Consider the following 26,151-nt stretch of genomic DNA (forward strand, 5'->3'; position numbering starts at 1 on the left):
CGTGACTCATACAATAGTTACACTTTTAACAATTTTTAAATCTAAACTTTGGCGATGTCTATTAAAAATAATTTTGGAATGTATTACAGTAATTTTAATGGTGCCGCAGTGCTAAGGGTTAAATTAGCTTAGGAACCTCTCATTTCCCGGAAGTATCATAATTTTGGGACACGTATGCGCTAACTAAGAGTCGGCAATCGGCATTAAGTATTGAAAATAAACTGTTAATGTATATACAGGGTATGTAGAAAATTCTTTCTCCACACCTGTATATTTACATTTAGCTGCTATAGAAGTACACGTCGGTACACATTAACCATAGAACTGAGCAACAAAATTTGCATTAAATGTTCAAAATTTGATCGCTCCGCTTCAATACTAACGAATATTAATGATTATGATATATAACTATTAATGACTGTTGCACGCTCGCTTATCGTGATTCATCGGCTTGACTGATTGATGGGAGATCTTCTGCCTTCAATAATAATTATTTAATTCATAACAATGTGAGCGTTCTTCATTCCTCCGACATGCAATTTAATAATTGTAAACCGCGATTTGTAGTTTTTAATTTCTCAGCCGAACGAAGGTAGAAACGTGCGCATATCGTACTAGAAGATGTAAAAAAAGGAATTCAAGGAACAATTTAGATTTGGACACTGAACATTTGCGGGAAAGAAATGAGCCTTTTGTATGAGAAGATAGAATTTTGTCAGCACCCTGTATAAAACTGTATTAAAAACTATGTGGACCTACGGAATACAAATATGGGGGACAACAGGAAAAAGCCGCGTCTCAAAAATGGCGGTGACACAGTCGAAAATACATCACACAATAGACAGTTCACAGTGGTACGTCAAGAATGACGACATTCGGAAGAACCTGCAACCTCTCCTCTGTTGAAGCAGAAGCGAAACGTTTCACAGGAAACGACAGAGAACCACAAACCATCCTAACCAGCTTGCAAACTTATTGTACAGTATCAACAACAGCAGAAAGCTTGAATGATCCCGACTTTAACACTTTCGACCAATAAGTGTGAGAAATCTCCAGTTTTACCAGTTTTACCAAAACGCATATTTCTTCTATTTGCGTTTTAGGCTCGCATAAATAGATTAAACAGCGAGACTTTTTTCAATTGTTTTCTGTCACTCCAAGTAATAGCAAAATAACAACAAAGTAGTTTACTCACTGTCTAATATACTAGTCTCTCTATCGTCTAACAAAAAATCAAATTGTTTAGTCCGGTTTTAAAAAACTGATTCTATTTAAAAAAAATGTCTGAATATTAACTCTTTGCACTCGAGGGTTCCGCTAAGTAGACAATGCAAATCATTCTTAATTTATAACATAAGGGCACAAATAATCTGCATTTATTCTTTTAACCAACTGTACCTTTAATCTGTTCAAGAAAATGTTATGTATGTAGTCGTAGGAAAAGAAATTGTTACTTTTGAAATAAGAAAACTAACATTGATGACATGTTACTAAGTGCTCTGTTGCTATATTCCACGGCTGACTGCCTACATGCATGAGTTTCCATTTAATCTTCTGTTATTCATTATATCAAACTAGAGTCTGAAATCTGTATTTTTTCCGAATTCTTCATAACTCCAGTATGGCAAATAAGAAAAAAAATCAATGAATATTATATTTAATAACGTTGAAAGTGGCGACGATGAACTGAAATTATATACAGTTGGTCAAAATGCAACTAATTTCGTTTTGTTTGTTTAAAGGAGATAATAGTTTGACAAGTAATGCTTTTGCCACAAAATAATTACCGGCTCGAAGTAACTTTAACATCTTTATACGTACTTAAAAAAAAAAACTTAACAAAACACCATATATGCATATCCCTATATCAGTAATAGCAAAAAATAGAAATATATAAATATATGTAGTTCTCTTTCTTTACTTTCGTTTCAATATCAGTAAATACACAAAGTTCCTTTGCGTTTATAATTATTCACACCATTGTAGGTAACAATCTCTAGCTGAGACACCCTGTCTCTTTAAAAGGAAATATTATTTTCTATTACTTCTATTATAAAAGTATACAAATATGGTAGTTCATTTAATATCAATTAATAATAAAACTATACAAATTATCTAAATAAAACTTATGTTTGTAGAACCTAAAGTAAGTGTTCTGACTTATTAAGAACCTATAAACTCATTAATTCAACAAACAGTAAAGATACGGAGTAAAAATTTCTCAAATACGATGGTGTCCGAATATTAATGCGGCCCACTGTACGCATAATTGAATAATGACATTTACTGAAATAGGGTGATTCATATAAATCGATCATCTTGGAAATCGTTGATAATACCAAAAAATGTTTCAAGTTAAAGTGGAATAGTTACAAGGAACACATAATCCGGTATTAGTAAGATTTTTCTAGGTCATCGCGTAAAGAAGACGTGAAGAGCAATTTCATTTTTTAGAATGGAATCACATACTTTTTTGTTACACCAGTAAAAGTATTAAGTTAGGCTAATCTTGACTTTAAGACAGGCCTGGGTGAGTGGCGGCTCGTGAAACAAATAGAGTTCTTCAGATATCCCGCGCACAATCACACGTCACGAGAAACGATATGGCATTGTTTCTTCGATGCTCCACACGGGGCTGCCCATGTATGTGTAGCACTGTAGATGAAGTAGTAGTAGTGGAGCTTGTGGCTTGTGGTCGAAATGACTCGTCTAGATCTGCTATTTGCCACTTTTATGTATATTCCCGTGGATTTTGTAGGGAAAACACAACGAATTCGATTCCCAAGGTGTGCAAATCATTGATTCAAAAGTTATACGCGTTCAAAGTTGACGAATTTTAAAGGTTTTTGACAAGTTAGCGCGACACTACATTGTTGCGTATGTATTCCGTCCAGAGATGTATGTACATACATAATTCCATGAGTGACGCCGTTAGACGACAGCATAAATTGATGAGTAGCCATTTTGGCTAATCCTTAAAGTTATGTCCAGCTTTGAACACGTATAACTTTTGAACCAATGGTTCGCACCTTGGGACTTCAATTTTTGAAGTTTCCTAAATAAAATCTACGGAAATATACATAAAAGAGCCAAAAATCTCTGGTGTACATCAAAATAAAGTAAAGTTAAAAGATAAAGTTTAACTCTAAGCCATTTATTGCACGAGAGCGTTGGTTTAGAAGATATTTTCAGTTTCTATAATTAAAAAAAATGAAACGTAAAAGTGATATATATGTATAAAAATTACATAATAAAGTGATTTCATTTTATAAAATCAATGTTATAATATTAATTAAAACTGAAATTTATTTAATGAAATTTATAAACAAATTTATAGGAAGTGACCCAGCAGGTTATTCAACTTTTATTTGAAACATTCTTCATTATGAGCCAACGGTTTGCAAGATCACTCTGTACAAGAGAAAGCTTTATATTTATAATTAAAAACCGAACGTACGTCCTGGTCAAACTAATATATCAGGGGATAAAAAAAGCTATTGTCAACTTATTGTTACGCAAGATTCGAAGCGAACGAGTTTAAATATTTGCTACTGATTTTGCTTTGCCTGTTCGATCGGATTAACAACTGTCAAGCACGATGCATCGCGCGCGGGTTTAAGACCGGTTCGAAAGGATTGAAAACGATGCGTATCAAAGGAAACGACGGACCGTTGAAACTTGCGCGTGGAAGCTCGAACGCGTGACGTAACAGTTGGACATGAAATGACTTTAAAATGCTAACAAAGAGCACACAGTTTCCTTGTAATTTAGAGCTTTCTCGTTAGTGAAATTTTTACTACGATATGACATAATGAGCGAATGCCTTTTTAACATTTCCTACATTGTATGATAAAGTTACGTTTATGATATCTTTTTCAGATTAAATTTAAAATATCTAGCAATCCGCAAATGGGAGATACCTGAGGTCATTTCAAGCAACTTTTTCTTTTACAAACATTTTCTCCGAAGCATCATTAACGAGTTATTAACAAAACACATTGGCCAATAAGATGCGATCTCCGCTGGCACGAGGCCGTCGAGCCGATGAGTGGTCAAAGCTAAGTTTCGCTCATTGGCTAAGCCTCCTCGTGTCAGTGATACTCGCTTCTCATTGGTCAGTGTTTTCTTCTTAATAACTCGTTAATGATGCCTGGGAGAAGATTTTTGGAAAGGACAAAGTTACTTCAAATGAACTCAGGTAGCCCCCATTTTCGAATTGTTAGAAGTTTTTGGGACACTCTATATGTATACATCGATAGATGCCGCTTTGTGTATGCTTAAAACTTGTTTCACATACCATCCGTTTAATTATTAGTTGACTTAACAAAGTACCCATACGTTGAAGATAAAACTTGTACTTGAAATCATTACATTAGCTTTTAAAATTTATTTTTATTGAAATATCTTCAACAAACTGAATCTTACTCGAATTTTTAAAATACCAAAGAATTGAATTAATATTTCCTGCGGGGAACTTCATCTTTCTAGTTGCGGTTTCCGAAATTAAATGGCTATTTTGATATTATAGGACTCCTCGAAATTGATATTTGCTACGTAACGTATTAAGGGTGCGTTCACAATATAATTCGCTACAATATTAAACAATATTATCATTCGTTAAAAATGTTGCTTATCCATTGTTTGATAAATTTTTTAGAAGATCTTATACTGCACTTTTTAAGGAAGCTGTAACCATAAAAAAATGTCAGAATTGTGTTCAGCGATGTGCTAACTTAATGTCATCCCTGGTATTAAGCAACGACTTGCGAATGTTCATTTAAACGAACATGTACTTTGAAGTGTTCATTCACTGGACAGGTGAACGTCATAATTACAAGTAAAATTACGCGTCATTCTCAGGTATGATGGGACGTTTTCAAACGAAACCTTTGTACATTCAAGGATTACTGTATTTGCTTCGGAGTGATAATAAGCTCAACACTTGAGAAAGACCGTGTGAATCATTAACGTTTTTTGCGAATGAACGTACATAAATTTTTATACCATGACGTATTTCAGATACAAACACGTGTAATGTCTAATTTGTAACTACTGCATCGCTGATCTTTATAAGAGATAAAAATTGCGAAGTTAATCGTCAGGAATGTAATTTGATGTTTACGTTTTTCCTTTGTAAATAAATTGAAACTGAAAAAAATGTTCTGAAACTGGTATCTGAAAGTTAAAATGGAACGCTTCCAAACTTAAAATTCGTTAATTTTTCAAATGATTTGTTTAATATTAATATTAAATAATATTTAAATAATAATATTAATATTAATTATTTAATTTAAAGATTTTAGAACAATGTTACTGCACATAGGATATCGGTGTGGTTATTTATACTGCGGATTTGTATGAAAAGTAATAATTTTCTACGTAAATCGTAAAGAGCAGGAGTTAAATGAAAATGTCTTTCCTTTTTTAATGATTATAATTAGTTGAAAATAATGTATTAGCATCCGTAAGTTCGTCTAATGTCCACAATGTTGTACTTAAGCTATTTAACCTATCTTACTAACAGAACGATTAATTACCCATCTCGTCAACTCGGAGTTCTTCATTTTTGCAAATATATTACCTATTAAGTTATGTCAGCTAAAAAACAGACAAGCTTAGTATTTAATAATCATTATCTAGTTTTTACTCGTATCTTCACCTAAATATCTCCTCCAATAGTAACGTTACCAAGAACTTTGCGTATAAAAGACTGGTATCAAAAAACGAATACGACAGAAAATATAACTTTTTCATGGTCATCGGTGTTGATTTGCATACAAGTCCATACCTTCTTATTACATCGCGTCTCTAAATCTTGAAATATCAATAGACAATCGTTACACATTCTGTTTAATTTCAAGATTAAGTGATTAAACATGTCCGAATATAGTTTAATGATGCAATAGAAAAGATAAGCGTTTAAATGCACGTCACCATCGATAACTTTGACAACTGCGGAATGGTCTTGGAAAAAAACTACTCGTTGCGTCGTATTCGTCTTCTGGTATTAGGCAAATTTCATGTAAAACATTTGTTTGTAACATCACAATTGAAAGAGACGTTCAGCTGGTAAATTTTAGGTGGGCCACTCTGTATAATGTACGATATTAATTGATGTCCACTCTACTCGTGAGTATGTCCATTGCGAGTTTAATTGTCCTGTCTCCATCGAGTGGTCACGTCCATCTACGCGGTGATTCAATAACGATTGTAATGTTTCCCAACAGTTTTCATAGTTTCACGACATTCTGTCAATGCCATCTACGTAAAAGGCTTCAACACATTGTTCTGGTTGTTTATGATGCACAAGGAATTCAGTTACGTACAGTGAGTCACGAAAGTATTCGAACGCTCTAAAACAAAAAGTTTGTCGCGAAATAAATGTAAGACTCGTTACGAATTACAAAATATTTTTATTCCTGTAGTAACATACTAGTATCACGGTTATGCATGTTAAATTTCAAGCGTCTACAATAACGTGAACAATACTTATGAAAGATTTGTAGCCAAACACCAGCTAAACGAACGTCACAAAAGTATTCGAACGATCGAAATTTGTACACAAAACAATCCTTGAATTCGACAAATTGTAAACATTAGTTCCTTCAGTTGAACATATACATCGTCGCTCGTTCTTCCATTCTGAATGATAACTGCATTATGTTTTCTAGCGTAACACAAATAAAAGTATCATTATTGCTACCGAGAGACACTTTAAAAACAACGAACAATGTGTAATTATAGTATTAGTAGTAGCTAGACATTGTTTCTATTGTTCTCGAATTGAGCACGAAAAATATTTCACCAATTTCAAAATTCCTCCTTGAAATTGTTTAATAAATTACTTTAATTATTTAATTGGTCACAACTACACAATTTATTTTTTATTTTTATGTATAATCACCCCCCAAGAATTATCCATGAAAATATATCTAGAATCTTACGTTATTCAATAAACCTTTAAATAAATAAATTTATCCGATATTTAATAATATCCGTAAAATTTTTTTAGAATTTTATTCTTTTCTGTCTGCGAAATAATGGACGAATAAACGAGAAAATCCGATGTCGAAGAATCAAACGAAACGTAAGCATGATAACTCATGGAAAATATATTTGCGAGATGTTTGATAGTATAGAAACGAAGATGAGTACCGTTGACGGTAATTAAGACGAACAGTGACGGAAATAACGGAGCTGATGCGCGCGTATGTTCGTAGTTCAGTTCGCGTTCTATTGTAGGAAGAAAAAAAGAAGCAGACCGTCACGCGAAGTAGACTAGTTGCGCATCTAAAATAAAAAAAAAACTTGCTATATTGGAATCCGATAAACATTATATTTAAGCGAATTATATTTTAAGCAGAATCGGATCGATAAAGAAACTTCGCTTTAGAGCGAAAGTTCGTGTGTGTTCCATTCAAGTGCAATAGAATAGCAATTTCAGTCTGAACAACTTCTGCGTTCATAGCAAACATTACGAAAATAGAAATCGCGTATTTTAGAAAAATATTTAAAAAAAAATAGCAAATCTATACGTATCACACAGTTGGACATTATTCCAATTGCAACGAATAAATATTTATCCAACATAATTATCCCAACAAATTCTTTTTGGTAGAATATTTTAATCGCATAACGATTATGCGTTTCTTCATTTTATTTATCCATTTATTCGAATAATTCTTCATTGGTAAAAATTGTCGGCATAATCCTTTATTTGAATAAGTTATCCGGAATAGATCGTAAAATTATTCGAATAAGTTATTCCGAAGAAATTGTAAAATTATTCGAATAAGTTATTCGGAAGAAATTGTAAAATTATTCGAATAGTAATGGGAATAAATGTCTACAATTTTTGTTTCTACATAAATGTGACATTAAAATTGTTAATGCCTTTTTCGTACTGGTAGAAAGATCATTTAGTACCCAAAGTAACAAACTTTCGACGTGACCTTTGAAAAAAAGGGATATGTTAGAAGTAAATCGATGAAGTACAGAAAAAAATACTTCATGTACTTATTTACTTGGACTATTTTTATTCGAACCAAATATTTTCCGTATGAATTTCTGCGTGAACAAATTCTTATTCGAATGAATTTTTAAGAATAAATTATTATTCGTGGTTGTCGAATAAACAAATAAGAAGATGTCGAATAAAAATGTTACATGTTTGAATATAGTTATTTGGAAGCTATCAAAGTATAATTTTCGAATTTCTTGTAGTCTCATGTTCATAAATAATGATATTTCAAAGAATCGGAATTTCTAGACCCGAGCATGATGAAGACAACATGTTTACTACTTGTCTCAGAGAGTGATTGTTCGAAGATGCCTCTTTCGTACCAGGAATACCATTTTCAAATGGTTATCTTGTGAGAATCACTATGTCATCATTATTTTCAATAATCTCCCAACGCATTCTCCTTAGATTACCTTCGAAGTTATATGCATTCGAGTGATAACAATTTTAATAATTCATCAATATGATTACATAATACTTTCAAAATAGGCAAACAACCTATACTGAACATACTTTCAAAATAGTTGAACAACCAAAAATTATCTAGTGTCGACGAGGTCGCAAATTTTGTCATCGGAAAGTTAAGGCTACACGATTGCGGCATCAATCAAACATTTCATCGTTCACCTGAATGTGTTACTCGATTCAAAAAAACGAAAAATAATTCAGGAATTCAGTAGCCTTACGGATCTTTATAGATAATGCAAATTATATGAAATGCAAATCTACAAGCTGCCTGGACATTTATTCGCGTCTCAATTATCTTAATTAATTAAACATAATACGTCAGTACTCTAAAATTCTTCAATTAATTTTACTGGTTCGCATTTGATTCATTCCCTTCTGTTATAAATGTATAAAATCCGCAGTCCGAATATAACGGTTTTGTTAAAAAAAAATTAATATCTCGCCATCAACCTATAAGTAGTAGAATAATAAAATATTCACGATCACCATAACTTGATCCCGATAAGTAGACCGCTGATTTTCTGCATTCATTGCAAAAATGAGTGAACGAAACAGAATGGTAAAGACATAGAAAATCACTGTAGCATGTTTTAAGATACTTCTGACAATGCCATGATCGTTTGGGTCCTTAAAAATGTATAATGTTAAAAGTATAGAAAACGGGTTAAAATGTAAAACCTCTGGAAAAAAAGTATTCGAACACCTTCAAAATAGGTAATAATATTTGTAAAACTGGACTAAATAACCTGAATTTTTGAAATGTCTAAAAGTCTAGCTTAGCGTATAATGGCTGTTACTTGAGCTCGCGAAAAGAACAAAAAAACTCTCGTTTTTTAATGCTTTTTTTGTCATTCATGAGACTATAAGAAATCGGGGAATTATACTTTGACAACTCTTAAACGAATTAATAATAAGTATTAAATTATTCGACACCCACGTTTTGCAATTGATGCAAATTTTGATTTTACACGAAGATCCGCAATTTAGCTGACAACAAAATGGTGCGAAGTCAGGGGACAAATTCAGAATGGCATTTATTCGACGATATCCCTTGCGCATTCTTAATTTATGTACCACTAAGAACGTCGATCGAATATTAACTATTGTGGCAGCGAAATATGAAATCTAAATAACCGTAAAGCATAAATGACAGCGCAATACGCCACTTACTCCTCGTGCGTTGTGCTTGGCAAGTTTATTATAGGCCATTATCTTGCGTGCGCCTGGCAATTTTATTACGGGACAAGTACTTTATGTTCTCCTAATAAAAGCGTTTAATGTCTTGCAAAAACTTTATTTCGAATATATTCGAGAACAGAATGATTGAAAGAGAAAATCCTAGTAAAATTTAAAGAGCATTTAATTGCGAATGAATAAATACAGGGTGCAGAATTCTTTATTTTGAAAATGTTCCGATCTGTTTTGTCTGATTCAATTTCGTGATCGCTTTCCCTTGATCAACTTTTTTATTCGTTTTCATTTGATTCAATTATCTGACAGCCTTCGTTTTATTCCAAAATATTTCAGTATCATAATCAACGTCGCGCTTAGACGCGGTATGAATTTCACATTCAAACTATACTCCACGCGCGACAAGAAGGCGCCTTTATGTTTACATTTCCCCTCTTACTGCCGCAGATATCGTCGCTATTGGCCGAAAACGCTGACGAAGATCAAGTTCGATGAATAGTAACCAATAACTGTGGCATTAGAGCAGTTAGTAAGAGGGGGAAGATAAACAACAAAGTACTTTCTTGTCGCGTAAGCACTATAAAGCAGTAGACAACGTTGTGCAATAATTTAAATTTACTATTTTTGATACATCAAGTAAAATTAAGGGAATTTAAAATATTTTGTTCACAATCATCAATCATTTATACCAGCAGTCATTTCTTTTCTACAAATCTGACTGCGATTATATATTTTTTTACTTTCTACGTTACCGATTTATCAGCAGATCGAGGATTTAAGGCGAAACAAATCTTGTCTGTATTCATTGAAAGAAACAGCAGCTAAATAAAAATATGTTTTCGACTGTCGACTTGCGTTGATCGTACATTAAAGTCATGCTCAACTTAACCCCTTGTGCCTATCACTTCTTTAAAAGCGACGTTCACTTGTTTTCTGACTAAAAGAAGTATTGTAGATTCAAATGACATTTTGTTTAATATAACTAATTATATTATTTGTAGTCTATAAAAAATTTTAATGTGTATAATAGTATTGTATTGATTATATGTCGCCGATTTTGACGGTGTTAAAACGGTATTAATTTAGACCTATTACCATGTTTATTGTAAAACACGCTTCGATCAAGAATCACTTTCGACAGAAGACTCTATATAATTTAAAAACAAAAGATGCGAGACCGACTATTTTACACTTTCGATATGTTTAGTGTTGAATTTAACGATAGAATATTGGTAAGGAAGAAATAGAATTGTATTCTATTTTGGAAGGAATTCACTACGTTCATTGTTTTATAAATTCTGTTCGAAATTTTCATAACATGTCCGACACGATACTGTAATGCAAACAATTAAAAAATGTCATATGACCACAATGTGTGAGAGTATTGAAAAAAGTTACGAAACAAAAAGTGGTATTTTGTGTTAATAAAGCTCAGTATTATGGCAAAAATAATATATTTGTTGTAAATGGTTTTCATTTCATAACATTAACTGAGTTATTACCGGGCTGCAGATTTGTATGCAAAATAAAAATTGTCTTCATTAAATGCAAGATGTAGAAATTACATAAACATTTAACCTCTTGCACTCGAGATTGTTCTTAAAATGAAGACGTTTGTTTCGACGTATTTTATTTTGATCAGTTTATTTTTATTTGGTATGTGTGAGATTGAACGTGTATGCTTATAAAAAATAATTATATAAATATAGAAAATAATGTACTATTTGACAATTTGTCGACTACAGAGGATTTAAGTAATGTGAAAATTCTTTCGATAATAGTGTAGCAATTTTTAGCGTCGCCTCGGAGACGCCACTCGAGTGCAAAGGTCTAACCATCGTTAAATCCTTAATCATCCTAATGAATTCACAGTGATGCAATAATATTTTCAAACCGTATAAATGTCTGCTATTTCGCATCTGATTGATTCATTACTCCCATAAGTGCATAAAATCCACAATCTAGTTATTATGCGGCGATGTGTATATGTACGTATGTTAACACAATATTGTGTTTTCCCTTATTTTCTCGTTTCTGAACCCTTTCGTTACGGCAGACTGCTCTGCTAGAGTGACGTCACGAAACGGGTCCTTTACAGTCTTAAATTATATTATATTATATAATATTGTATCGTAATGTATTCTGTTCTATTTTAATGTATTCTATTCTATTGTATTTTATATTACATTTATATAGCACTATATGCCGATTATAGTCGATACCCGTCCAAGTCGTACGGACGCTGACTATAGTCGGCACCCGTAACGATAGGGTTAAGGCAACAGTAGCTCTGCTTTAGTGCGAATAGTGGAAATCATTTTGGTCGAATGCGAAACAATTCGTGACAGCATTATTATAGTATCGTAATATAAAGCGACCGGCAGAATATAAGGACAATGCAGCTTTTAAGACATTGTAGGGACCAAGAAGTGCGACGTCAAAGGAAGCGAGCAGTGTTCGTTGTTGCGATGGGAACATCTTAACAAGAAAAATCAGCTATCGGTTTTCATCTTTTGAAAGGGAGCCCAGAGTTGTTCTGAAGTCGAGGAATAAAGAAATCTAAGAGTTATCGAATTGTCGTGTCCTCAGTTTCGTTATTCTTCTGTTAATTATTCCAATCTATAGTTTTCTAATTTAAATGAACTTATTATTGTACATTCCTACATCATCAAATACAATTTGTCTTGTTGATAACTTTTATGAATGATTCAAATAAATTTTCCTCGCCGAAATCCGTTATTGATAACCAACAGAAAGTTTGCGTCACTGATAACTACCATGAGCAACTAAAACAGAATTTCCCTCGCCGATAACTGTTACAAGTAACTGGAATGTACAACATGAGTCATTTAACTCTTGCATCTTGATTTTTCTTATACACTACATGATGTATAACATAATATTTCGAATGAAAATTGTTTGGTATAGGGAGGGACATACACGGCGTCAATTAATTTTGTATTGCTTTCCCTTTTTATGAAAATTAGAAAGTAACCTTGTATTTTTTAACTACAATGTGCAACATTTAATCATGTCAGTGGAAAGTCTATTAGATACAGAATATGAAATCATTTTTAGTTGATTTTTAATGCAAGAGATGTTGAAAATGTCATCCATTACAAACAATGCAAGGACTTAAATTATAGACTTTTATATTTTGATAAAAAAAAGAAATATCAAAAGATTAAGTGTTACCGATATTGTTCCTTTGTGTATTAAACACCTTTCGTTCAAGACCTGTTCTTGTACAACATGTAGTTTACAAGAAAGACTAAGGTGGAACGCAATCACTATATCCTCCATAAAAAATTATTCTAAATTACCGAAATAAGATTCCCTTTATTAGTAATAATTATGAATAACGAACCTAATTTTTAGTTCAATTGTAATTGTTATTTCCAACCAAAAACTGAAATCTTATTGATCATGTCGCATTTCTGTTATTTTTTATCCTTGATTTTACTCGAACTAACAAAATAAAATTTGATGCAATGCTTGATTTAGGAATGGGCAGAGGTTGCTCTGCCACAGTACGAACTTTGGACAAATGACAAAATCGTCAACAAAAATAAAAATTTCCTTACTAATTTATAGTAACGTTATAATTTATACATATATCGGTATTTATTTAAATAAAACTGTAATTTAACAAAACTTGAAAAAGGCATTACAGATTTATTTTAATGAGTTAATAAATTTAATACGCAATTAACTGTATGCCGTCTGGCGTTACCACAGTGGTGTAACGGGCAAATGTACAAGACAAATAAATTTTACATTTATTTACATATGTATATTTTCGAAATTTCATGAAAATTGGTGGACAAGACAGAAAACTCATGAGAACTAACGATGAGATTAGTTACACTTGGGGATTTATAATTTCCCGATAAATGCGACAAGTGAAGTAATCTGAATCAGTGACGCCGGCGTCGAGCGAATAAATTTCTGCGAGACGTGCGAACGGCAAAGTGTTAATAATAAATAAACTATTCATAAAACTAACTGAAAGAAGTTGAATCGTGACAGAAACGACTTGTGAATTTTATCGACGTAGTCTGCTCTGTGGAATAAAATTTCGCGAACGTTAAATGCTGATTTCTTTCGCGATGTTTTCTAAAGTCATTCGCAGCCCACTGTGCATCGATTTTCTTATTTCGAAAGAGGTGACACACATCTTTCACTGTATTCAGGCATGGAAGGAGATTGCCCCGTGGGCCACTAGCCCGGCTCCGTTGGAATCGAGAGCGACGAAAGCCTACTAAGGACTCTTTACACCAGAAACAGCAAAATAAACAGTCTTCTATCTCTTTGACGTCATTCACCCCGAAGCGTTGCCCCTATGGGTAATCCAGAACTCTCTCTCTGGGCAAAGGGCGCTCGTTGCCCATGCTCGCCTTGCTATTATTTCTCCTAAACGATCCGCTAATAGACGCGAATCCAGTGTTCGACAATTGTAAACTAACACCCGCGAGCTTTCCACACGAATATACAATGTACTATCATTTCCAACAGATTCCCGTTCTTCGTATGCAAAAGCAGACATCATAACTGTTACAAGAGGGATTGTCAAAATTACCACATAACAATTAACGCCATTCGTTACGATGAATTTTGTTAATATTTAATCAACGGGGAGATCTCTCCGTTTTAAATGAAATCGTTTGATGACTAAATGGCGAAATTTTCGTATTAATTGACATTATAACTTCTTAATTTCATTGCGATTTCCACGGTGTGCGAATGTTGAAGAGGTTGAATGTGTTGAATCGATGCTACACAAATTTTCGTTGAAATTTTTATTTAACTGAATGAAATACGGCAATTATATGAAGCTGTTTTAGCTTTTGGTGTGATCGTCTAAGCGTTCAGGATAATCGGTATGAATGATTAAAATTTTTTACTACAATAACCACCTCTAACGAAAAAATGTAGCGTAATTAATGCAATTCGTGTAACCATTTTTTTCTTTTCTTAGAGGTTTTACGTCGCATCAGCTGCAAGGCTATTAGCGACCTTCTATTTAACTAGACCTTATATTTGGTTTATTAAGCCTGTATCTCTCAGAAATTTTAATAGTGTAACCATTATCGGTGATCAGAATTTATTTTGGTTATTCGTAATCTTTAGCGATGAAAAATAATTTCCTTAGTTACTGATAACGTTTCGGCGTCATTATTCATTATCGATAGACTGCGAATCTTTATGCAACACAACGCGTTTCCAAGACGGTTGTGCGGAACAGAAATTGAATAAAAATAAATGATTTTTTTTCATGTCTTCACAATTTTATACTTCAATTACTCATTTCTGTCATAAGTGCATCAAATCTGCGGTTTAATTACAATTTTTTAATAAATTCCTCATAAATATCACTAAAATTGATGACATTAATTCTTATGCAATAACTTTAAAAGTTTCTCTTCTAACAGTCACGATGTCTGCACGAGACTCATTAAAAAGTCGATAGCCAACGAAAGGACTCGATTTCTGACAATCTGAACAGATACCATCTCTTAACAGTTTACGCCTAGGAATTAAGTATACTTAAAAATGTCTCACCAAACATTTGATTGAATATTTTATCGAAGGTTACTTCCTTCTTCTTTTCCAGATATTTGTGCATTACGCTTCTGACACTGCAACAGAAAGAAGAACGCGAATGTAACCATTAGATACTGGAAGTCAGCTCGTAGAATATGAAAAGTTAGAGAATTTTCAATAAAACCTTACTTAACACGCAATAAGACTGTACAGCAATTTTTTAAGGGCACACATTTCTGGACAGCAGCATGCCGGCCAACGAGTTTTTAGACGGTGAATTATCGTCGAAATAGCGTTCAACAAGAGAAATTGTACTCCAGAGGAAAAGGGCAGTAATGGGCTTTCTAATCTGAGTTCGCTTTTACTTGGAATTTGACGAAACATTTCTAACGACCTAATTTGTACTTGGATTTTCGATCCTAATTGATACGAACTTTGTTAAAAATAGGTCAATTTCTAGTGTAATCAGCACCATCTAGTTATTTTTGGGCACAGCACTGGCCCATGCCGTTGTACAATTAGTATGCGCGCGTGCGTTGATCAGTTGTAGCGAGCCTTTTGTTCCCTAAATGCGATTCTTCCTTCTTCTTGAGCTAGCAGTCGTACGCGTAACACGTGGTTTGATTTTGTCCGTAATATTAGTACATATTTCTATTGTGTGTTATAGATGAGCCGTTCAATGCACACATCGATTAACTCCATAAAACAAAAAGTCGAGAAACGCGATGAAATGATGTACATTGTTTTTTAAAATTTCTATTATAATATAGATTCACGTATATAATCTAGAATGCATAAATACAGACATAGCTTTCATTTAACGGTGTATAAAATTAGCAAGAAAGAATAGCCAAAAAATAATCGTCAGTAATGTTACAGTTTTTATGTGACTGGTGGAGTTAATCAATTTGGCAACTGAAAAAAGCAGTAAAGTTAAATTCAGTCTTTAAATTTTTAAGTTTTTTATTATAGAAAAAGTTAGTTATTATATATTTTGATTACAGCTTCTCCATAAAAATGAATGTTGACAGTTCTGTTACAATATATTATTTGTGATTAATTCATCAGGAATATTACAAATAATGTCTTCTTCATCAGCTGTATGCGAGGATTCGTCATTTCGATTTGTTGTCAAGTTTTTATAGTAATCATGTTCAACGAAAGGAATGTATTTTAGCAGATCCATCATGTCTCTTCATTTTTCCCTTGTCACAGTTCTACCTTTAGGATATAATAAAGACTGACCTATATTTTTCAAACTTTGCGGTCTACCTAATTCAGATTTTCTTAAATTAATGGCTTTAAATTCTGTATCTTCATTATAATCACATTTGAATTGTATGAGATGGGGTTTGGACCTTTCTAACTCTATCCAGCGTATTTTAAGCCAATTTATACTGGAAACCCTGTGACGGTTACTTTTCTGTTAATGATTGATCCTTCAGTTTCTGGCCAAACAAACAGTTTTTTTATCTGTTTGCGGATGCGATTTTATTACCAGTAATATTGAGAGGGGGAAGCATCTTCAGCTGTTTAAAAAAAAGCATTGATGCATGGCAACAAAACAACGATTACATTAGAGTATGGAGTTAATCAAAATGGCTTCTGAAATAAATTACTTATTTTTCAATGGCCAAAAAAATTTTGCCGTTTAATGGTATTAATCTTTATTATTCAGGAAAGTTATAAATATAAAAAGTTACGACTAGACCAAGTGCTTTGACACTTAAATTAAAGATTTTTCAAAAAGTGAAGTTAATCGATGTGTGCACTGAACGGCTCATATATAAGTAGTCACGTTAAGTTCAGATATTCGTTCCTTTTAATTAATTCTTAATTTCACGTATTCCACAATAAAATTCTGACAAACTTCAAATCGAATTCTATAATTTTAAGTTAGGAAATTCAAATAAATAATTAAAATTAGAATGATTCCCGGCAACTTCTCTTTTTAAGACATCGATGGTTCTCTTCGTCACTTTCCATAAATATTCTTTGATATGTCAAGATAAAGAAAATTTTTTCGTTACATTTTATCATCGCTTATTTAAATAATAAATATTGTGATCCATGAACCTCGACGCGCCATTTTTTTTAACCAGAAATAAAACGGAGTTTTTCTTTGTAACAAAAAAATGCAAAATGAATGATAACACACGACTCTGAATACGAAGCAGTGATTTTTGCGTACAATTTTTATTTAAATTGTGCAATAAACATAGTTCGAATACTTAATATTGTGAACTGAGTAGGTTCACCCAATGAAGAACTTAATTATACAGCGTGTTGCATTTGAGTTGACATTGTAAAAAACTTCGCAAACTTATGATTTAAAAGAAAAACGAACTGGCGCTACTATATTTTCAATGCATTAACGTTTCCAAGGTTATGTTAAGATCAACTTGATTTTTTTTTTATCATAAACCTACATTATTTATTTCGGAATCATGTTCTACGTTAAAAAGTGCACAATCTTGTTTGAAATATCTTTTTGCAAGATATTTTGAAGATATTTTGCTGATGTTTCATGTTCATATTAAGGATAATATTGTTTTTCTATCAAAATGCTAACCTTATTTTCATTTGTAAGAGATTTTATTTCACGTGAGAACATATTACAAGAAAATTTTTCAAACAAAAGTCATGCATTTTTTATGCTGAATATGACATTGAAATCAAAAATATAGGTTTATGATAAAAAAAAAACGTAAGATGACCTTGAAATAAGTTTGAAAACGTCCACGCATTAAAAAGATAGTAGCGTCATTCGACTCTTCACTCGAAATACTAAAGAACATGTGTCGGTTTGCTTTTTTACAATCTCAATTTAAGTAGACACCTTATATACACAAAGTTTTCACGTCAAATTTAGCCAGCGTTTTTCTTGCAACTAGTAAATATTACAAAAGAAATGAAAGAGGAGGAAGTTATACTATCTTTTTCTCACAAGTAATGTAACGATGTCTGCAACGTTTTGTTTGCGATATTTTCTTAACAATAGAAGTGACCACCTCTAATCTTTTAAATGGAATGCTATGTATCTTTTTATATTATATGAAAGTATGTGCCCAAAACGATTTAATTCGTATACGACATAATAACCTTTAAAGTCACGCAAGGTCAAACGGAGGAATTCATGTACAAAGAAATCATATTGAATATTCCTTTTTTTTTATTGGAATATTGGACATTTACTGCAACCTCGACTCAAGTAGGTACATGTTTAATATGATTCCTTCGTGCATAAATGCTTCCACTTGAGCTGGTGTGACCCTGGAGAACATTATGTCATGTACGAATGAATTCGTTTTGGGCCGCGCAATTATATTATATAAAAAATACGTAGCATTTCATTTATAAAATAATTAATACCATTCAAATAAATTATAGACACAATTACATTGCTTGTAAAAAAACCCGTAAGATTTGTCCCTTTCAGATCTTCTAATGTTCGCCATTTGAACACCCTACGCATATATGTACATGCTTTGAATCAGTCGAACCGATTAAACGAAAGTAGATCTCTAAAAATATTAACTTCTCTGAAATAAAAACATTAACGTATTTTTCTCAAAATAAATTTATGTTTTAGATTGGTCGCAGCATAAATAAAAAAAAATAATTAATCCATTGAGTTGATTCAAAGCATATTTGTAACTAAACCTTCATGCTTGATTTATAATATTAATTATTCAAACTATTTTAATTGCATGATTAACATAAGAATTTTACGGAAATATCAATCCTTTGATTTCACCTATTAGTTGCAGACGACGTGTATACAATGTTACATGTTCTTCTACGATTTATGTTAAAATGCTTCCGAAACATGTTCATCAATTTTGCACATTTCTAAAACAACATCAATTCTAAAACAACTCGTTAAAAGAAGCTGCATCCGGCGTGAATGATGTAACGCATACAAGAATGATCTTAAAAATATATCGACGCAACTATGGAAAAGTAGTGTTATTATAAAAAGAAATCCGTTTTATTTTTTGTTAAAATGCTACAGTGCACGCTGATCGAAGAAAATAAAAAGTAGCTTGTATATATGTGACGAAAAGCTTCATCAATGTTTTGCGTTATAGAAAAGATGTTGACAATTATCCTTGTTTTAACGGTTTACTCGTGTCTCCCCCTTTGAGGCAATGACCTGCTCAACAATATGTGGAGTGATCAATACGCGTAGAAAGCAAACAAAATGAAGGTAGGAAAACGTATACTGCATTCATATTTTATACGCTGGTCAAGAGTAAACGACCACTTTACATACGTAAGGTGCAGATACATTTCATTTACCTCAAACTGGGCAGCAAATTATTCGCGTTAAACGATGCAAAATGATGGACGTAAACAGCTCGGTTTCCCACTGGAATGAAACTGTTCGAGTATTGAGTACGATGCTGTAAAAACTGGGCCCACGTTCATTATTAACAATAACGTGTTTCCGGCAGCATTATGAAGCGCAATTCCAAACGATAGAAGATGTATTCATGTGTGGCTATTTCTTGCCACGATCGAATTTATTTAACTCACTCGTATGGTTATTTTTTGTCACGATTGAATTTATTTATCTCACTCGTATGCTTATTTCTTGTCACGATTGAAAATGATTATACATATAGGATGGGCCATCTGCTGATCTCTTTTTTTTTTATTTTTAAAAGAATGAACCTACCGACTAATTAGGGTGGTCCCTCCTATAATATGTGATTGTTGAAGCAGTTGTAAGTAATTTGCTGGTTTTAGACCAAAATGTTCTGAAACAATTATTAAATAGAAATGATCTTTTTACATCGATACTGCAATTATTCAATAACTTAGACTCAGAGCTGGGTAAAATAGTATATTAAATGGCAAATAGTAAATAGATATTTTATTTTAGATCATTCATGTTTTCTTGAAAATGAAATATTTTATCTGTTTAAAAGTAAAATATTTTATTCCTTGCAACAAATTTTTAAGATGAAATTTCAAAAATTGTATTTTATTCGAAAAACACTGAAAATATTTGGACTATAGTTCGGAATATCTCATTTTTTTAATTTATTATGGACGAATAAATGAATTTTATTTCATTAAATAATAGTGTAAAATTTATTTTAATAACCTGAAACGAACGAAGTATATTTTCTTTGCATTATAAATGTGCATAAGAGATGCACTTTGTTATATGCGAGTACAAAAAATTCTCTACAATTGTCCTTCAGCATTTTTACAATTACTGACAATTAACGACTATAAAAACGAGCAGCGAGACTCTAATATTTGTATCTCATCTTTCCAACTCGTCCATTTTTGTTTACAAGCTGAGGAACATTTGGAGAGAATTTACTGTATTTAAAATTATTTTCACAATTTATTTTCAGATTAAAAACTATGATAAGCATACGACTTTATATTACCTGCTATTAAAATGAAAACTACTTTATTTCATTTTAGGTTATTAAAATAACATATTTTATCTACTGAAATTTTATGTTCTACTCGAAGTACCATTTTATTTGAATTGTAAAGAATCTATTATTTAAGATAGCATTTCAAATATTTTCTCTACAAATATTATTCAGTTGTGATAAGGCTCGCAAGAATGTAGTAGGTAAAGATGACGTATTAATCTGAATGACTTCATAAGACATATATGAAAACTCTTAATCAATTCCACGCGTAAACAATTCAATCTGAAACGATTCAACCGGATCTATTCTACAAACAAAACTGAGTAATATTTATAGAGAAGATATTTAAGATAGTAGTTTAGTACGTCAAATGGGTCATAAAATTTCAGAAGATAAAATATTTTATTTCAATAATCCACGGCTAAAGCATGAAATAAATATTTAATTTTGAAAATTTAAAATGTAAAATAAAATCGTTTACTTCAGTCATCTAAAGTTAAATCATGGAAATGAATTTTTTACATTGATAATATAAAACATGAAATAAAGTAGTCTTTATTCTAATAACATAAAACATAAAAACAAATGAAGATACTTTTTAAATACAATTACTCGCATGTAACAAAGTACCAATTTATCTACATTTATAATGCAGACAGAATGCACTCCTTTCGTTTTATATTGCCAAAATAAATGGACTATGATTCAATAAAATGGAATTATACGATGTGTTAAAATAAATAAAATATTCTGAACTATGACACAAATATTTACAATGTTTTTCAAATGAAATACTATCTAAAATTTTGTCTTCAAAATTTGTTAAAAATTTTACAACGAATAACATATTTTATTTTTCAAAGTACGCTTCTTCGATCAGATAAAATATTTCATTTGAAAAAATGATCTAAAATAAAATATCTATTTGCTATTTATCATTTAAAATACTATTTTACCAAGCTTTATGTTACAAATCAATACGAATCTAGTAGAATACAGTAACTACTCGTAACTGCCTTATTATCCGAACGTCGACTTCCTTTCGATTAGTTCAGGTAATCGAGCTTCTGCAGAAATTGCATGTAACTAAACAAAAGGTCTTAACAATGTTGATTGGTCTTAATTGCAATAAGCGCTTTATTTTCAAGCAGGTTTATCGGTATTGCATAATACGATATTAAAAGATCAATAAAATCGAATAGATGGTATAATAAACTCGGCTGCAGAAAGTTATTAAAATGTTTCAAAGCAGACAGTTAAACGACTATTAATTTATGATTTTCATAAAGAACGATGAAAACGGTAAGTGGAAATAATATTAAATTGAGATGGAAGTATTCGATGAGATTGAATTTCTATCGTTATTCCGTGGCGGAGCACAATTAGCGCTGATTTAAATATGACCTGCACGTTCACCAGAGAGATTGTTCAATCGCATTTGTGAGATTGTCAATGTATAAAATTTCAATGGATCTCTTGATTTAGGTAATGCGACAGCGCGCGATGACAGAGAAATGATGAAGCGCGCGCTGTTACCGTTTCTGCTCTTCCAAGAAGGAAACTCTATACTACGTCAAACATTAGCGCATATAGAGCGAATGCAGAGTAGGAACGGTTAATGCATCGAATGATTTATGTACTGTAAAACATTCGAGAATTAATTAAATTAATAGCGGTGAGCATAGAATAATGTAATATAAATGACAATAGAAGCTAATAAAACTATGATAGAAACGTAAATATGGTAAAACTTGTAATTTTAGATTGGAAATACTGTCGTTTAAACTAAAAAGTTTAATTTCCTAATGACAATTGTGTGCAGATTTTATAAAAATTTGTGAGATTCGCAGAAATGTACCGCAGTATCTTTTTACAACATTTCCTAAAATATTTATAAAGAACTTGTAATTTATACGATTCGTTTTATATCCTTCCAAATCTACCGAAAATATTTCGCTTAAGTTCGAACATTCTTTTATTATAATTCGAAATAAATAACGCAAGATCTAATGCCAGAAATATGCTAAAATATTGGCTCAAATGTATAGCGTTTGTTGTTGTCTATTATTCAAAAATATATAAAAGACTAAATCTAAAACACACAGTTTAATAGATAATACAAATTGTTGTTTGCCATACGTCTGGTTTCTCGAACTTTATAAACAATTACACTAGATACGTATACTAGGTCAATGGTATTGGATCGATTACTTTCTCGAATAATGGTAAATTACAACCCATTCAGTTCGGTCTCATTAGGAAAATCACATCGATTTTCCAGACTTCGGCGAACGTTGGATTAGCAGCCGATTTGTTAATACGCTCCGAAGAAACAATTAAACCATCGTGCGGTAGTTGATTGAAATTGACGTCCAGCATTGTATTATACAGTATCCAGATGGCAGTATTTGCGACTCGATCGTTCGATAGGCTTGACAACAAAGCCGCAGACTTCTTTTGATTTTAGTGTTCCATTATACAGGGTGAGCCGATTGATTGAAATACGAGAACACTTGGCAGCGACGTTCTCATTTATAAATTGGAAAAAGAGGTCTCTCACCGAATTTTTCTCTGCGTTGAGTAAAGGTAATTATTGGGCGTACAAATCAGTTTTGAGCGATTTTTCTGTAACTTTGAAACATTGTTCACAGAAATTGATAGAATTAATTTTATTCAAAGTATTGTTTATCGTTAGCTACGACTTTTCTCCATCTTTCAGGCACCATACGAATGTTGCGTCGAAAAAAATTCTCGTTTTTTTGAGTCGATCCAATTGTTCACTTCTTCGTAGGAAGTGAAGTCCAGACCACGAGTCGTCAACCGGAACAAGTGATATTTGAAAAGAGCAATATCTGGTGAATATGGCGGGTGGGCTAGGACATCTCATTGAAGCGCTACCAAAGTGTCCTTGAGGACTTTTGCAACATGTGGCTGAGCGTTGTCATGTTGAAAGATCACTTTATCATGTCTTTTGGCATATTAGGGGCGTTTGAGCTTCAATTCTCGGCTCAGTTGCGTCAATTGTTGTCGGTAACGTTCCGCAGTGATGGCTTCGTTAGGCTGGAGTAGCTTATAGTAGATCACTCCGAGCTGATCCCACCAGATGCACAGCATCAGCTTCTTGCCATGGATATTTGGTTTTGCCGTTGAAGTTCAAGCATAACCGGGCCTACCCCACGATTTTCTGCGCTTTGGGTTGTCGTAGTGGATCCACTTTTTGTCCCCCGTCACGACTCGATGCAAAAAACCCTTCCGATTTTGCCTTTGGGGTAATTGTTCGAACGTGAAAAAACAGCGTTCGACGTTTCTTGGCTCGAGCTCATACGGAACCCAATTTCCTTGTTTTTACGCCATACCAGTGCCTTGGAGACGGTTTGAAATCAACATGGATACAGGTGCAAGATGATCCGATGCGATTTAATGCTATTTATGTCATCTGTTGTAAATCCCTCCAAATTTGTACTCTCAGTATTACTGTAGGTGTTGGCGTTATCGCGGAATTCCTGTCTATTGCGTAGAAATTAATTTATTGTGTCAAAAAAATGTATATAATTCAATAAGAATATCCTGTAGCTGACGAAATAGAAATATTAGGTTAGAGAGAAAGAAATCCATTATTTTTACGCGAACTTTAAGACTTTATTTAACATGTTTCCGATTATCAGATTCAAGTCAAATATGCAACGTTTTGTTGTATAATTTGTTGCCATTTTAAAGGTACCTTCATAATTCCTCGCTCGTAGAAGTCTTGGCCCCTATTAGCGAAAAACTCTTGTAATCGACTTTCACAATCTTCTCTCGATGACAATTTCTTATCATTAAGGAAGTTTTAAACATGGTAATCGCTTGGTGCCAGGTCTGAACTATATGGTGGATGCATCAAAACGTCCCAGCCAAGCTCCTGAATTTTCTGACGAGTCACTATAGACGTGCGTGGCCTGGCGTTGCCTTGATGGCACATAACACCTCACCTGCTGGCCAATTCTGGCCGTTTCTGGTCAATCACTAGCTTCAAACGGTTCACTTGTTGATAGTAGAGATCCGAATTTAGTGTTTGGCCATATAGAAGCAAATCATAATAAATGATTCCTTTCCAGTCCCACCAAATGCACAGCAGAACCTTCTTGGCTGTTAGTCCTGGTTCGGCCACCGTCTGACCTGTTTCACCAGGCTTTGACCAGAATGTTTTCGCACAATGTTGTCGCATGTGATCCATTTTTCATCCCCAGTCACCATGCGTTCAAGCAAAGGGTCGATTTCATTCCGTTTGGCCAAGGCATCACAGATGGAAATTCGAGCCATCATTGTTTTTTGTGTTAATTGATGTGGCATCCAAAGATCGAGCTTCTTTTTAAATCCAACTTTGTGCAAATGGTTTAAAACCGTTTCATGGTCGATCTTTAGCTCCCGGGCGATGCTACGACTGCTAACATGCCGGTCAACTTCGATCATTTCTGTGATTTTGTCAACATTTTCTACGACAGCCGCAGCTTTAACATCAAAAATACCTGAACGAAATCGAGGAAACCAAAATTGCGGGTAAATGGTTGTTACAATCTCGGGACTATAAACACCATTCACAATTTCAGCCGCCTGACTGGCATTTTCACCTTTATGAGAGAAAAATTGTAAAATGTACCGAATTTTCTCTATGTTGACTTCCATTTTGAACAGCCTGTAGCTCGCAACTGAATGTATCAAACAAAAAACAGAAGAATTTTTGTAGTGCGAAATGTCACCTTTCCAACGAGCATAAGTCTGAAATTGTTTGATCGATACTTAAACAGATATCTACCGAAAAAACAATGGATTTCTTTTTCCCCAACCTAATATATAGATAATTCTCATATATCAACAAGCAACACAATATTTACAGGTCACAGATCGAGTCGGAAACGCTGAAAACTGTGACGAAAATCGTTGCCAGCCAATAGCGACGGATATTTGCGGCAGTGGTGCAGCTAGTAAGATGGGGGATGTAAACACGGAGGCGCCTTCTTGTCGCGCGAGGACTATACATAATTCTGCGGTAATTCCACCTATTGAACATAACCATAAGGTACACCTAATCCACCCTGATTTAATATTCGTGTTTAACCGCGTTTTCCATAGATTGGTTATAGATTATCTATTCAATGTTCGATTCTGTTTAATTTACCTATAGATATCCGGGTCTCATAAAAACATAAATAAATATAAAAAGTCAGATAAAAAACAAACCGCAGGTATAAGAAGATAAAGTGATATATGTTAAGTGATATATACAGAAAGGAAACAGGAGAAAAAACGAGGAAAATGGAGGCCTTAAAAAAATTTAAGTGAATACAGCATTACAAAACTGAAATGACTGCAACTGACGAGTAAATAAAAAGACACATCTTTTGAAGTAATCTTGTGTTTGTAACGAACATGAGAAGTGTTCTGTGATAAATAATTAATGCGAATACTAATTTAATAAGTAATTGATGCAATAAATAATTTACGTTTATCATACAGCCAAAAACATTTTCATTCCATTATTTTCAT

The 26,151-nt window shown here is 32.9% G+C and overlaps 1 protein-coding gene across 6 annotated transcripts in view; it reads right to left on the minus strand.

Moving 5' to 3' along the window:
* Positions 1-26,151, minus strand: part of Gprk1 (G protein-coupled receptor kinase 1) — a 90,472-nt gene that overhangs the window by 25,546 nt on the left and 38,775 nt on the right. For 4 of the 6 annotated variants that reach the window (XM_078184035.1, XM_078184033.1, XM_078184032.1 and 1 more), the window contains exon 2: positions 15,242-15,318. The exons of the other annotated variants lie outside the window; for them this stretch is intronic. In XM_078184035.1, coding sequence (XP_078040161.1) covers positions 15,242-15,318 — 77 coding nt within the window. The remainder of the gene's footprint in view (positions 1-15,241; positions 15,319-26,151) is intronic. 6 annotated transcript variants of the gene reach the window in all.

Source organism: Augochlora pura, chromosome 6 (assembly GCF_028453695.1).
Source record: "Augochlora pura isolate Apur16 chromosome 6, APUR_v2.2.1, whole genome shotgun sequence".
Lineage (NCBI taxonomy): Eukaryota > Metazoa > Arthropoda > Insecta > Hymenoptera > Halictidae > Augochlora > Augochlora pura.